The sequence below is a fragment of the Grammomys surdaster genome, unplaced genomic scaffold, assembly GCF_004785775.1.
Source record: "Grammomys surdaster isolate TR1022 unplaced genomic scaffold, NIH_TR_1.0 205, whole genome shotgun sequence".
Classification (NCBI taxonomy): domain Eukaryota; kingdom Metazoa; phylum Chordata; class Mammalia; order Rodentia; family Muridae; genus Grammomys; species Grammomys surdaster.
In genome coordinates this window covers 2,737,043-2,751,868 of record NW_021604650.1, presented here as the reverse complement: position 1 = coordinate 2,751,868, position 14,826 = coordinate 2,737,043, and the positions used below count along the sequence as shown (strand labels likewise).

Sequence of the window (14,826 nt, the reverse complement as noted above, 5' to 3'; positions counted from 1 at the left end):
TCCTGCCTTAGTCTCCTGCTCTCACTCTCTCCCGTCTACTGTGGTGTGAATTACCAACGTGGTAGTGGCCCAGAGCAAGGGCTGGAGGACAGACAGTTAATGAATGTGAAGTCTCTTTGGTGGAGTGGAGACAAGGTTTGGAGCCTCAGGTTGTTTGCTCCAAGTAGGTGAGTTGAATGGAATCTGAATTACAGCCCAGTAAAATATGTTATTTAAAACATTATGCTATGTTTATTCTTCCTATGGTGGTTGCGAACGTTTTTAATCCTATCACATAGGAGGCAGAGGCAGGCAGATCTCTGAGAATTCCAGGCCAGTCTGGACCACGCAACAAGACCTTGTCTCAAGAAACAAAACAACCAAAAACAACCAACCAACCAACCAAACACAAAAAAAACCCTAACAAAAAACCCAATAACAACAACAACAACAACAAAAACCCCACTGTGGTAGGGGACTGGTTCAATGATTAAGAGCACTAGCTGCTCTTTGAAAGGCTCCTAGTTTGATTTCTACCACCCATGTGTCAGCTAATAACTATCTGTCACACCAGTTCCAAGGGATCCAATGCCTTCTTCTGGACTTCGAGGGCACTGCATACACATGGTAGACAGACATACATGAATAAAAATAATAAAAACAGCTCTTGTCCTGGAGAGATGTCTCAGTGGTGTAGAGCACTGACTGTTCTTCCAGAGGTCCTGAGTTCAATTCCCAACAACCAAATGGTGGCTCACAATCATCTAAAATGGGATCTGATGCTCTCTTCTGGTATATGTCTGAAGACAGCTGCAGTGTACTCATATAAATAAAAATAAATAAATAAATAATATTTTAAAAAAACCCTGAAATCTCTGAAACTGTGAGTGGAAATAAATCCTTACTCCCTCTAATCTGATTATCCTGGGGTATTCTGTTCTTGAGATGGAAAGCTGACATGAGTTCATGTGGGCTGTAGCATGAAGAGTTTCACTCATGGGAGCATCAGCACTTTCAGAGCAAATGACGAATAATACCACTGCATTAACATAGAAATGATTTTGACTCATATCCTTTTTTTTTTTTTTGGTTTGGTTTTTCAAGACAGGGTTTCTCTGTGTAGTCCTGGCTGTCCTGGAACTCACTCTGTAGACCAGGCTAGCCTCAAACTCTCGAACTCAGAAATCTGCCTGCCTCTGCCTCCCAAGTGCTGGGATTAAAGGCGTGCGCCACCACCACCTGGCATCATATCCTTGAATAGTGTCTTATGGAGGCTTTTTGTTTGTTTGTTTGTTTGAGACAGGGTTTCTCTGTATATCCCTGGCTGACCTAGAATTCATTTTGTATACCAGGCTGGCCTGGAACTCAGAGACCTGCCTGCCTCTGCCTCCCGAGTGCTGGGGTTAAAAGTGTGCTACCAGACGGGCAGTGGTGGCGCACGCCTTTAATCCCAGCACTTGGGAGGCAGAGGCAGGCAGATTTCTGAGTTTGAAGCCAGCCTGGTCTACAGAGTGAGTTTCAGGACAGCCAGGGCTACACAGAGAAACCCTGTCTCGAAAACAAACAAACAAAAAAAAGTGTGCTACCATGGCAGGCAGGGGCTCAGTTTTAATACTGCTGTACAATTAGAATAAAAGCTCCTTAAAGGCAGGGTTTGTTTTATTCATTACTGCCTCACTTGTGCCTAAATCCACACTTAATATAAAATAAAAGCTCAACCAATATTCACTGAATGCATCAATAAGTAGGTGATCAAAAATGAATATAGCAGTATCTGTAATTACTTTCAGCTGCTTGGAAATAAAGTAACTTGAACATTCTGAATATTTATAGTTTCTGGATAATCATGGATTTTACAGAATGTCAAATATTTAATCAGGAAATGAAATTATTTCCTTTGGCAAGAGCATTTAATGACAGGAAGGGCAAAAGAAGCAGAGAAAGCTCACTTATCCCAGTACTGTTTGCTTGTGAAGACAAAGAAAACACTCCCAGAGCAGCGGAGGGAGCCTGTGACCTGGGGCGGGATGGGGAGGGATGGGGCGGGATGGGGACGAGACAACTGAAAGCTTCGCTGCAGGCCTCTTCCCAGGCTTCGTTAGCAGTACCTCACAGGTTTGGAGGAACTTTGCTCAAGGATGAGCAGGGAATTCGACTGTGTTAAACAGCAGGAATCTTTTAGGAGTAATGAAAATGTTGAAGTTAAAAAGTTTTTAGGTTTATTTTTTATGTGTAAGTGTTCTGCCAGCATCTACATATGTGTCTCATGTGCATACCTGGTGCCCACAAAGGTCCTAAGAGGGCATCAGATTCCGTACAACAGAAGGAACAGATGGCTGTGAGCCACCATGTGGGAACTGAACTTAGCTCTTCTGGAAGAACAAGTGCTCTTAACTGCTGAGCCATGTCTTCAGCTGGAAAAATTTGGTGTTTTAAAAAATTACTTTTATTGTTAAATGTGGTAGAGCACATCTTTAATTCCAGCACTCAGAAGACAGAAGGATCTCTGAGAGTTCAAGGCCATCTGGCTATACATAATGAGTTATAGGATACCCAGAGCTATATATATAGTGAGATCATGTCTCAAAATTTTTTTTTTTGTTTTTACTTTCAGTTAAGAGTATGTGTGAGCCTGTGTATATGTGCACACGTTCAAGAAAGCCAGAGGTGTTGGATTTCTTGGACCTGGAGTTACAGGCAGTTGTGAGCTGTCTGACATAGATGCTGGAACAAAACTCAGGGTCTCTGAAAGAGCAGTATAAGTTCTTTTTGTTGTTTGAGTCAGGGTCTCTCTATGTAGATCAGGTTGACTTTGAATTCATAGAGATCTGCTGGCCTCTGCCTTCCATGTGCTGTGTTCAAAGGTGTGTCCACCATACCTGGCTAGTGCCTGGTCTTAATTGCAGACCCATTTTTCTTTTTTTTTTTTTTAAGGTTTATTTATTTATTTTATTTATGAGTACACTGTCGCTGTCTTCGGACACACCAGAAGAGGGCATCCAATCTCATTACGGATGGTTGTGAGCCGCCATGTGGTTGCTGGGATTTGAACTCAGGGCCTCTGGAAGAGCAGTCAGTGCTCTTAACCGCTGAGCCATCTCTCCAGACCCCAGACCCATTTTTCTAGTCAGTTGTGAGCTACAATGTGGGAATCAACCCGGGTCCTCTGGAAAAGCAAGCAGTTCTCAACCACTGAGCCATCTCTTCAGCCCTCAGCTGTAAATATTAATGAAGGTAATTTACTACAATAATGATCACATAGCAAGCTAGCTAATCAATATGATGGTTTGTAGGGGATCACCATATAGTTCACTGTTTTTTAAAGAATGAGACTCAGGGATAGAGAGATGGCTCAGTGGTTAAGAGCACTGCTACTCTTCCTAAGCTCAATTCCCTGAAACCACATGGTGGCTCATGACTATCTATAAATGATAAGATATGACGCCCTCTTCTGGTATGCAGGTTTACATGTAAATAGAGCACTCATACACATTAATAAATCTTTAAGAGAGAGAGAGAAACTCAACAAATATACCACCCTCAAGTGAAAGACTCAGCCGTTATTTAAGCACTACAGAGGCACCTAAGACTCTCACTAAGCTCCAGAAAGTTTTCATTAGGAAGGACTGATCAGTTAAGGAAGATCTGGGAATGGATTTTAATTAAATATAAATTACACACTCTTTGATTTCCAGACTCAGCTCTGCCACTTATGCCACTTAATTATTAAGTGGCAACGGGTAAATTCCTAAATGCTTTTGTAATTTAGTTTCTCTCTCTCTCTCTCCCTCTCTCTCTCTCTCTCTCTCTCTCTCTCAATTTAGGAATGCTTGGGGTACAGATTTTTATGAAATACGTTGAATTCCTTGAGAACACAAAATTAAAAGTAAGAAGCATTAAGTTTGAGGGCTACCTAGAATATAAAACATTCTAGTAAACTTTAAATTGTTAAGACTAAAATTATACTGTATACATTTTTTTACATCCTGTAAGAAGCCTCCAAAAGTACTTTCCTAACCCAGACATTGGAGAACTAAGAGGAACGGCCCTGCATTCCTTTATGACACTGAGTGGTTTACAACAGGCTTCAGCCTCTGTCTCACTTATCTGACTGGGCAGGCAGCAAAGAAGGACCATTTTGTTCTTCAAGATAAAATATAAGGAAACTGAGGACCTGAATTAAAGGTGGAACTGGGACTCTGTATGTCTGGAGCTCAGCTGCTCCTCCACAACTGTTCTCCATATAGCTGAGGAGAGGCATGGCTCCAGGGAATTTCTATAGCTAGAACGTCAAAAAGCACTATCTGAGCTTCCCCAGTCCCAGAACATTCACTGTTCAACTTACCTGTAGCTTCACAGCAATGACTACTGAGTTAAGATCTTTGTCCATTTCTTTAAGCATAACAAGTTTCTTCAAAGTCAAGCTGAAGAGCCTAGAAAAATACAGAGAAAGAAGGTCCTGTTAAATATAAGAACTTGTAGGAAGGTAACATCCCCACTGTGAAAACCTGGTCTACTAAGTAAGACTATGAGAAGGCCAATCAAGATAAAAGAGCTTTAGCTTGTTTGAAGTGTCAAAGGCATATCACTCTGCAGACTTCAGTGAATGTTTGTTTTTATATCTCAAGCCCAACCCACACTTGACTATTATTAATGGAGCAGCTTAAGGGGACACAAGAAGCAGAGACACGGTGATTTTCTCAGTTTCTCCCCACCTGCCATCCAAGCATATCTGCAACTCTTACACATGTACATTTTAGCGCGCGCTCTCTCTCTCCCTCCCTCCCTCCCTCCCTCTCTCCTTCTCTCTCAAAGTAAATAAAAAGAGACACTTGCTAAAGTCTTCAGGATTTACAGATAGCTACAAAATACTTCAGATATAAAAGCAGATGAAACCAACAGGATAAAATTTTAATATATGTTCCATTGAGGAGAACGATATAGGAACACATTAATCCTTTCTGTGGGATTTTTAAATGTTCATAGGAATAAACAAAAGCAAGGTAACTTCTGGGAAAAAAGAGTAAAGAAAGCTTTATTCTGCAAATATTAACATGCACTCTCGGGTCAAAGTGGTTAAAGCATCATGGTAATGGGAAAAGAGTAAACAGAAGGATCGATGGCAAGGAACACAGTCTAAAATTAGACTTACGTATACATAGGAATTTACTGTAGGCAGATGAATTATTCAATTAACAAACAGTACCACACTGGAAAACTAGCTCTATGAACAAAAACGATGACAGATAACTGTCTTACTCCTTATAACAAAGGAACACCATGGGTTAAATAAAACAAGAAAAGCACTGGCGGTAGTGGCACACACCTTTAATTACAGTTAAAATGAACTTAAAGCCCACTCATACAACCAAAGGGGAGAACAATGATTAAACAAGTAGGGGCTGGAGAGATGCTTAGTGGCAAAAAGTACGTGGAGCTCTTCCCAAGGAGAACCACAGTTCGGCTCCCAGCACCCACAGCGACCCTGCATACACAGGGACTCACCTCTGTTTCACTTTTCATGAAACTACCAACAAGAGCTGCTGGAGATATAGCTCAGTTGTAACGCATGTGCTTGGAATGTGCAATGCCTGGGTTCAGTCTTTAGCACGAATGGAAGGAAGGACTAGGAGGACTCCTGTTTCTCTATATCCTCACCAACATTGGTGGTTGTCTATTATTATTATTATTATTATTATTATTGCTATTGAATAAATGCAGAGTGGTATCCTACCATACTTTAGTCTGCTTTTCCTGATGATTAATGGTACCAAGCATCTTTTCATATGCCTATTTTCATGTCTACCCACAGAAACATCTATATTCAAATACTTAAAATTTGATTGTTGTTATTGGGTCTAAATCCCCCACCTCTAAATAGGGTTGCGTTTCTCTGTGGAGCCCTGGCTGTTTTGGAACTCACTCTGTAGACTAGGCTGGCCTCAAAGTCAAGAGATCTGCTTGCCTCTACTGGGATTAAAGGCATGTGACACCACCACTAGGCTGGGTTTTAAGTTTCTTACATACTCAGAATACCAATCTTTTCTCTGACAGTGGTATTTTAATATTAGTAAATGAGTGGAAAGGAGAATGGAAAAATTAACCTCAATGTGCTGAGAGAAAGTAATTTTAAATATAAAATTGTATATAGATAACATATATTTCAGGAATGAGAGCTAATTAAAGAAAATTTCAGATAACAATAACTGAGAGTTTTCCACCAAACAATTCTCATTAGTATATATTATTACTATAAAACAATATTAATTGCTTAAAGTGATATACACTCACCGTTATTACCTGTTTCTGTATGTCAGAGACTTAGAAGCAGCTAAGCTGAATGGGCCTGCTCAAGGTCTCTCTGAGGCAGTGTTTTGTAACCAAGTCTACAGCTATGTAAGTTAAAAGTTGGCAGAGGGTCACCAACATGGGTGCTGGGAGCTGAACTGTGGTGGTCCTCTGAGTTCGAGGCCAGCTTGGTTTATACAATGTGCTCCAGGCCAGACAGAGCTACATAGTGAGGCACTGTCTCAAAACCAAAACATAACAAAATATCTGAAGCCCTTCCATATCCTCTAAGAGATAGACTAAAACAAAAGACTGGATATTTATGCCAGGTATATAAATATCAAAAGAAAGCTGTAGCTGGTCTTTTTGTTACTTTGTGGGTTCTACTTTCTTCAACCATTCCCTCTCCCCTTTTCTCCATTTTTTCAACCCCCAAACACTAGAAGAGAGAAAAAAGGATAGAAAGAAAAGGAAAGAGATTCCTGAATAAAGTCAGGGGTTGGAAAGTGGGCGATGTTATCACTAGACTACTTCCTGCTGATTAGGGGCACTGAGTTCCTTGGGACAAATTTGATCTTTGCTGTCAGGATATCTAATTTCTTCTTCTTTGTGGACAACTACTTAGCAACCGACTCACCTTTTAAGGTTCTAGCATTTCTATGCCCTCTGAAAAATTCCCTAGAATTCCAACTGTCATACATGACAGAAATTATCTGCACTTGGAAAAATTAACCCCTCCTAGAGCATGAGGCAAATCCTACTCAGCTGAAGCAGCCCCATTTCCCACACCTAGAATTGAAATGAAAACATATTCTTATAATATTTCTGTGTTTTTAAAAGAAATCAAAATTCCGAAATTGTCATTACAGAAAGATGGTATGGCTATAAAATTCTGACAAAATAGCATTATGAGAAACTGAATCATCAATTCATCAAGAAGTTAATTCAAGATTAGTATGTATTTAGTAAAAATAGCTTTAAAATTTAGACTATGGGGCTGGAGAGATGGCTCAGTGGTTAAGAGCACTGACTGCTTTTCCAGAGATCCTGGGTTCAATTGCCAGCAACCACATGGTGGCTCACAACCATCTGTAACAGGATCTGATGCCCTCTTCTGGTATGTCTGAAGACAGCTACAATGTACTCATTCATATAAATAAAAAAATTACATATCAAAATTTTGCTATACATCTACAGTAGTTCCAATAAATTTGTTTGTTGTTATTACTTTATTTTACAAAAGAAAATAAAACAAAGCAAAAGAACCCTGCTTAGTATGTAGATCAGGCTGGTCTGGATCTCATGGCAATATTCTTGCCATCCTGCTCCTGTTTCCTGAATGATGGGATTATAGGTGTGTGCCACTACACCAGGATATCATATTAATTTATTAATTTGTATGTGTATGTTCATGTATGTGAAAAGGTGTAATATGCATGCACTCATTTATGGAAGTCAGAGAAAAGCCTCAGGTGTAATTCCTCACACACTGTCCACTTAAAATTTGTTTGTATTGAGATAAGATGTTTCAATAGCCTAGAATTTGCCATATAGACTAGGTTGATCAGCCGTAAGCCCCAGGGAGTCCCCAGTTTCTACCTCCCCAGTACTAGGATTATATGAATGTGACACTCCACCTGGCTTCCCTCCCCTCCGACCTCCCCAACCCCCCACACAAGACAGGGTTTTCTGTGTAGCTCTGGCTGTCCTGGACCTCGATCTGTAGATCAGGCTGGCTTCAAACACAGAGATTCACCTGCCTCTGACTAGTGCTGGAGTTAAAGGTGTGAGCCACCATTCCGGGTTCCACCTGGCTTTTAAAAATTCGTGTTCTGGGGATAGAATTCAGGTCCTCTTGCCATCACTTTACCAACTGAGCTCTCTCCTCACAGTCTCCTTTTTAAAATTAACTAATTTAGAGAGAGTGTGTGTAGGACAGAAAATAACATTGAGGAGTCGGTTCTCTCCTGCCATCTTGTAGGAACCAAAGATGAAACCTAACTCTACCCACTCTATTCTCAAGGGTCCTCAGATACTAGTTCTTAAAGACAAATAAGATTTGGAAACCTGAACATTTTTAAAGGGACATTCTCCAGATAAAGCAGAATTTTAAAAACTAGATTATTCCTGTAGAGAGAATCCTTTGTGCACTGTGTGAAATTATCACCTGACAAAAAAAAGCCTATGGATAATGAACTGGGCCAGGAAATAGGAAGTGGAAGTTCTGGTAGAGAGAGAAAGAGAGAAAGAGAGAGAGACAGAGAGAAGCTGGGCGGTGGTGGTGCATGCCTTTAATCCTAGCACTTGGGAGGCAGAGGCAGGCAGATTTCTGAGTTTGAGGCCAGCCTGGTCTACAGAGTGAGTTCCAGGACAGCCAAGACTACACAGAGAAACCCTGTCTCGAAAAACCAAAAAAGAAAAAAAAAGAAAAGAAAAGAAAGAGAGAGAGAGAAAGAGAGAGAGAGAGAGAGAGAGAGAGAGAGAGAGAGAGAGAGAGAGAGAACATGGAACTGAGGAGAGGTAACTAACCACGTGGAAGACATAGAGTATTTTTCAACGGGCTTTAGAAACAATGAAGTAATTGGGGATCAAGTTGAAGATTAGGGCAGAACATTTATTCATATTTAATAAGTCTCAGAGTTATTATTTCTGGGAATGAAGAGGTCAGGGTGGAAAAGCTGTCAGTTACAATTCCACAAACCACTTTATTCAAGTAAAGCTGCAATTGGATGAATAAAGCAGATAGCTTAAAAAAATTGTAGCAGTAAATTATTAAGAAAGCTATAGCTCCTTACATATAAACATCATCACCAGATTAGAGACACTGGTCAGTAACTGAAGAGACTCTGAAAAAGAAAACCTCAAGTTGAGATGATGTTTATATGCAAATTCTCCTAAATATTCTAAAAAAAAAAAACCTATATAACCCTGTACATATCTTCCAGAGGACCTAAAGGAAGAAATAGATTCCAATTTTATAAGCTCAAAGAGAACCTTCCTGAACATCATCAAAGAAGAATGACAAGCCAATCTCACATCAGCATGACTGAACTGAAAGAAACAAATGTCACTGCTTTTAGGGTAACGTATGAAAGCTTACTTGGGAAATTCAAAAGAATCTCTTTATTACCTTTAATAGAGTTTAATCTAGACTGCTAGATTCCTGAAAATCAATTGCATTTCTAAATACCAGCAACAAATAAAATGTAATTTTAAAAAGATAAAATTTACACAGCAACAAAAATAAGATGGCTGGGGATAAAACAGCAGTAGTGATAGTGAACGGACAAATGCTCATTAGCTCTGCTCTACAGAAAAGGGACGGGAGATGCAGAGTGTTGATTACCCAAGATGCCGTTAACCTCAGGCAAGCTTGCTCTGGAGCATTTCCTCTTAACCATGCATTCCTCCAAGTTGCCTCCCTCTGCAACACGTGCTGGCCCCAAGTAGAGCTGTAAAGCTGTACTGCACACATACAAGTGACTAAGTAAAAGAGACGCCATACTCATGTGTATGGGAATGCTAGCATTCCACCTGTCCTCTCAGCCGGCACTGAGAAGAAACACAGCACTGAGAAAACTCAAATAGGACTTCCCATAGACATCAAGTTTAACACTCACAAGGAAAGCCCAAAGGCCAAGAAAAAATATTTTTGAAGAAGAGAAGATAGGATAATCAGACTTACTGTAAAGCAGCACTACTTGAGGAGGTTCGTATACATTCTTTTTTTGAGGTTCGTATACTTAAAGAACAAATGATTGTGGAAAAGAACACAGTGCAACAGTCTCACAATTATGCAGAAATCTGATAAAAGATGACGGCAGGACCAGGAGAAGCAGGCTTGTTCATCCCAGCACTCAGGTGGCAGAGGCAGGAGGATCGTGAGAATAGGAGAGGAAGAGAAACAGCAGTAGTCCCTAACTAGGAAAAGGACTAACTACATAGAATATTCTTTAGTTTATACATGAAATGTAAGTTTTAGAATACAGGACCATATTCTTTTAAAATTATTATCATATTTTAATTAATTAATTAATTAATTATGCATGTTTGTGGGCACATGTGTGCCACAGCATTCATACAGAAGTCAGAGAACAGAACTGGTATTCTTTTACCACATGGGTCCTGTGGATTGAACTCAAGCTTTGCAGAAGGCAACTTTAGCCACTGAGCCATCTCACTAGCCCCAGGACAATATTATTATGACTCTGAGATATTCTAAAAACAAGATACTGGGAACAATAAATTCAGCTCGGTGAAAATTAGGATTTTCTGCTAGCAGGAAATACCATATAAACAATAAAAAGACAAGGGCTAGAGAAATGGATCAGCAGTTAGGAGCACCAGCTGCTCATCCAGAGGTTCTGAGTTCAATTCCCAGCGACCACACTGTGGCTCACAACCATCTGTAATGAGGTCTGGTGCCCTCTTCTGGCACGCAGGTGTACATGCGGATAGAGCACTCCTACACATAAATAAAAATCTTAAAAAAAAAAAATTAAAAAGACAGTCAGGACTTTGGAGAAGATATTTGAAACTCCCAATGCTGACAAAGTATGTAGAATAAAGAAGGCTGGTAGATTAATATAAGAATAAGCAAAGAACATGAACAGTTTGTGTTTCCAAGAGGAAATGTTAATGGCTGATAAACATTAAGAAAACAGGAAAATGCAAATTGAAATCAAAATACAAATTTGGCAAAATTATGTATGCTTGAAAATGTGGTACAATGGGGAACTCATATGCTGCTTGTGGGAGTATCGTCTAAATCACTTTAGAAAGCTATGAGCCATCATCTCAGGAAGCTGAACATGCGGAACCCGCTCTCCAGCAATCACACTCACTGGCTAAATGGCACTGAGCTTGCTACCTTACCTCCTCCCTTTGCCTCTGTGTCTTCATATATAAAATGAACATGTAATAACACCATGAGGCTGCCAAGGGAGTCATGCATAAAAAAGTGAGAACATTGCCCTCCCACAGTAAGAACTCTATATGCAACACTGCTTGCATTATGCATAGTACAATCCTCATAAGTATCACCAGAAGCAGCCCAAAAAGCTGTAGTGCATTCAGTGTTGCCTATCAGGAAAAAAAAAAGTCAGTGAGTTAAGATTTTATTTCAATTATCAATTTCTTTCTAAACATATATCATGTGTGTGGGTGGGGAGAAACCAAGTTGGAGAAGACCACATACTGGATAGTACATAAAATTCAAAGCCAAGCAAAAACTATCTAGTAATTGCATGGGGACTCAGGAGGGAAAACTCGATAAAGGATTGAGTGACACATGAACACAAGAAGGCTGGGATGTTTAGAGAAACAAAGTAAACAAGATGTCTGGAGCTTGGAGAATGCAAAAATGAAGAGTGAAAGGTGGACTCTGTAGTGGGGGCTTTGATTTTACTTATGATGGGAGACTGATGATTTATAAACAAGAAAATCATTATATACAATGATTCACATAAGAATTTTCTGCTTAGGTGAAATCACACCTCCCAGAGAAGGGATGATGGGTTTGGGGAAATCCACCTGTCAGCAGGGTAAGGCTATGGTCCAGCTAAGGCAGGAGAAAAGTTTGGTCTCAGATAATGATAGAGAGTGGAATTCACAAATATTCTAGAAGATTGCTTATGCCTTGCTAATAGACGGAATGCAGGGTCTAAGAAAAAAAGAAAACTTCATGTAAGCTCTGAGGTATTGGCTTGAGCAACAGGCTGGATGAGGATAGTACCATTTAATAAGATGAAGGAGGAGACAGGGAAGTTCTGGAGCAGAGTCTGAGACATCTTGACTATATAGGTGGACACTAGATGGCTGGTTGTGGATGTCTCCATCTCAAGAAAAGCATCAGGCTAGAGTTAGGAATTTAGAAATCAAAGCAGAGGACTGACAACTGGGATCTTCCAGAGGAGTTCAAACAGGAAAAAGAAAAAGATGATCCTTGGGCAGATGAGAAAGACTGAGGAGCTGCCAGTGAGGCCGAAAACCAACAGGATGTGCTTTCTCAGACGTAATAAGAACACAGAAGGAACCATCAAATGCAGTCTTCAGGCAGAATGAGATGAGGATAGAAAGCTGACTGGTAATGTTACAAAATGGTGAACACTAGTGACCTCAATCCTATACATTCCAGTAGCATACAAAATCTCAATCGAAGGGTGCCAGACATGTACGTAGCTGCCAATAAAGTAAGGGAATCAGAAAATAAGATTTCAAGCTAGGAAAAGCAATGTGGCAAGGTGAGAGGAATGGAAGCTTTTACTCAGGTTTCCACAAGAACTAGCAGAGCAGTCTGCCATCCACACAGCTGCCTTTTTAAAGGTTTTGGGACCAAATGATCTCATCTAATTCTCCCTGTGGTCTCAAGGTACCCCTTGGTAAGAGAAATGTGGTTTTATCTGAAAATACAAGAAAGAGAAAAGAATGGGAATCTGAAGTGGAATTTTCTAATTTCTTTGGAGACTCAGTTCTGTCATGTGATGCTTTTCTGGAAGCTGTCTTATGAGAGGATGTTTCGATGAAGCAGACACTTGAGAGGATACATGATGTTTGCAAAGAGTCTAAGTAGAACCCAGTAAACAGTCAACAATGCTCTTGCACTGGTTCACCTTGCAATGCTTTGCTGGTCTTCACTGATCTTCACATGTTGTGAGTTAGTAGAGAGAAAAGTGCCAACGGACTTCTCGTGGTATTCAGGCTGTTTCCTGTCACTTCTGCAGACTCATGCCAATACAGCAGCAGAGCCTCCAGGTTTCTTCTGGATCGAGCCACTTCTCTTGATTTATGTTCAGTGTTTGCTGATTAGACTGGACTGGCACTACTGATTTGTGTTTGAAGTTTTAGACTAGACTGCTGATATCCTGACAATCACCCACAAAGACTGCAATCACCCACAAAGAACTACTTCTAAACAGGTCTACAACCTCTATTTCCTATTACCCTTTCTTTTCTCCTATCTCTGGTAGGTGGGCTAGAAGGGAGGTTGAAGTATTTAAGAACCCTTATTAAACCCTTATTAAAGCAGGGTTTGAAAAATCTAACCCTACAGAAATTGGAATGTAATAAATCAAGACATAAATTAAAAGGCTTTTTAAAAAGTAGTTTCCATGTCTTTACTAAACACACACAAGAAGACACAGCATGTAAGTGCCCAGTTACGCCCTCTTGCAGCCCCACCAAGATTAAAGGGCTTTTTCTAAAGTCCCATAAGTGAGCTGCTGATCATTATTTCCTTTGTGATGAGTCTTAACTGATGAACTGCATCATGTCCACGGATGAAATCTTTTAATTCTGTGAAGCTCAAAAGAAGTGTATAATAGCTAACTATGAACATCTTTGTCCTGTTTCCTAGTTCTGGAAGCATCACAGGCATCTGGACATCTCAGCTTCACAAAGACTGAAGAGCTGAGAAAGGAACACTGTGGTTTAGCTTGTCCTCTTCTCTCTTCTTACTTCACTCACTCCCCTCCCTGAGAATCCAGCTGCTCAGATCCTTACTGTCTGAACAAACAAAATGAGAAAATGGAGTCATTTGGATTTAAGACAGTTTTCTTCATCAAGAAAATAAAGTTTCGGGCTGGAGAGATGGCTCAGTGGTTAAGAGCACTGACTGCACTTCCAGAGGTCCTGAGTTCAAATCCCAGCAACCACATGGTGGCTCACAACCATCTGTAATGAGATTTGATGCCCTCTTCTGGTGTGTCTGAAGACAGCTACAGTGTATTCATATATAATAAATAAATAAAAAAAAATTATGTACATTAAAAAAAAAATAAAAAATAAAGTTTCAAAAGTAGGTCCTGTGTTTGAGATCTCAGGGGTCCAGGTTAACTGAGACTGCTGGTCCTCCTATAGGGTTGTGGGGGGTGGGGACATCCTCGTGGAGACGGGGCAGGGAGGAGGTATGAGATGTGGAACAGTTGGAGGGTGGACTGGGAAGAGAATAAAATCTGGAGTTTAAAATAAATTAATTAATTAAAAAAAGTAGGTCTTGCTGTGGACTACAATAAATTTCAGCTATCTTTAAGTGGCACATTTAAAATTTTTTTAATAGCCAGATTGCTTGTTTATCAAGAGACAATTCCATCTTTCTCTGATCTTTCTACCCATTCCAGACTAAGGCAAAACCTGAACTTCTCTAGAAACATAAAGAGCTGCTAGGATACTGGTAGGAGTAGGAACGACAGGGAATCCTTACACATGCCTAACAAAGAGTTTCACTCAGGAAAAAGTCATTATTGTTTGAAAATACTGGGTTTTGAATACATCAGGAAGGAGTTAAGGAGACACAATCTCAAAATTGGTATACTGATTACTTCAAGCTGAATTCACTTTAGGAACTGGTTTGTTTTTGCCTACATGCACTAAACTATAAGGATTATTCTGGAAGGGATGACCTTCACATAGCAGATGAAAATAGCCTTCATCACCAGAGACTGATAACATTGGGCTGTCATAAGCAGCCATACACAGCTCTAAAGTGACCTTATTTCACTCTAACTTCACACCCTGACTGACATCTTTTACTGACAAACCTAGAGTTTACTACCCTAATCC

General features: G+C 40.1%; 1 protein-coding gene across 1 annotated transcript in view; it reads right to left on the bottom strand.

Annotated features, from left to right (window-relative positions):
* Pacs1 (phosphofurin acidic cluster sorting protein 1) overlaps nucleotides 1–14,826 on the bottom strand; it is a 145,245-nt gene that overhangs the window by 32,777 nt on the left and 97,642 nt on the right. Inside the window, exon 2 of the mRNA XM_028770964.1 lies at nucleotides 4,325–4,412. Coding sequence (XP_028626797.1) covers nucleotides 4,325–4,412 — 88 coding nt within the window. The remainder of the gene's footprint in view (nucleotides 1–4,324; nucleotides 4,413–14,826) is intronic.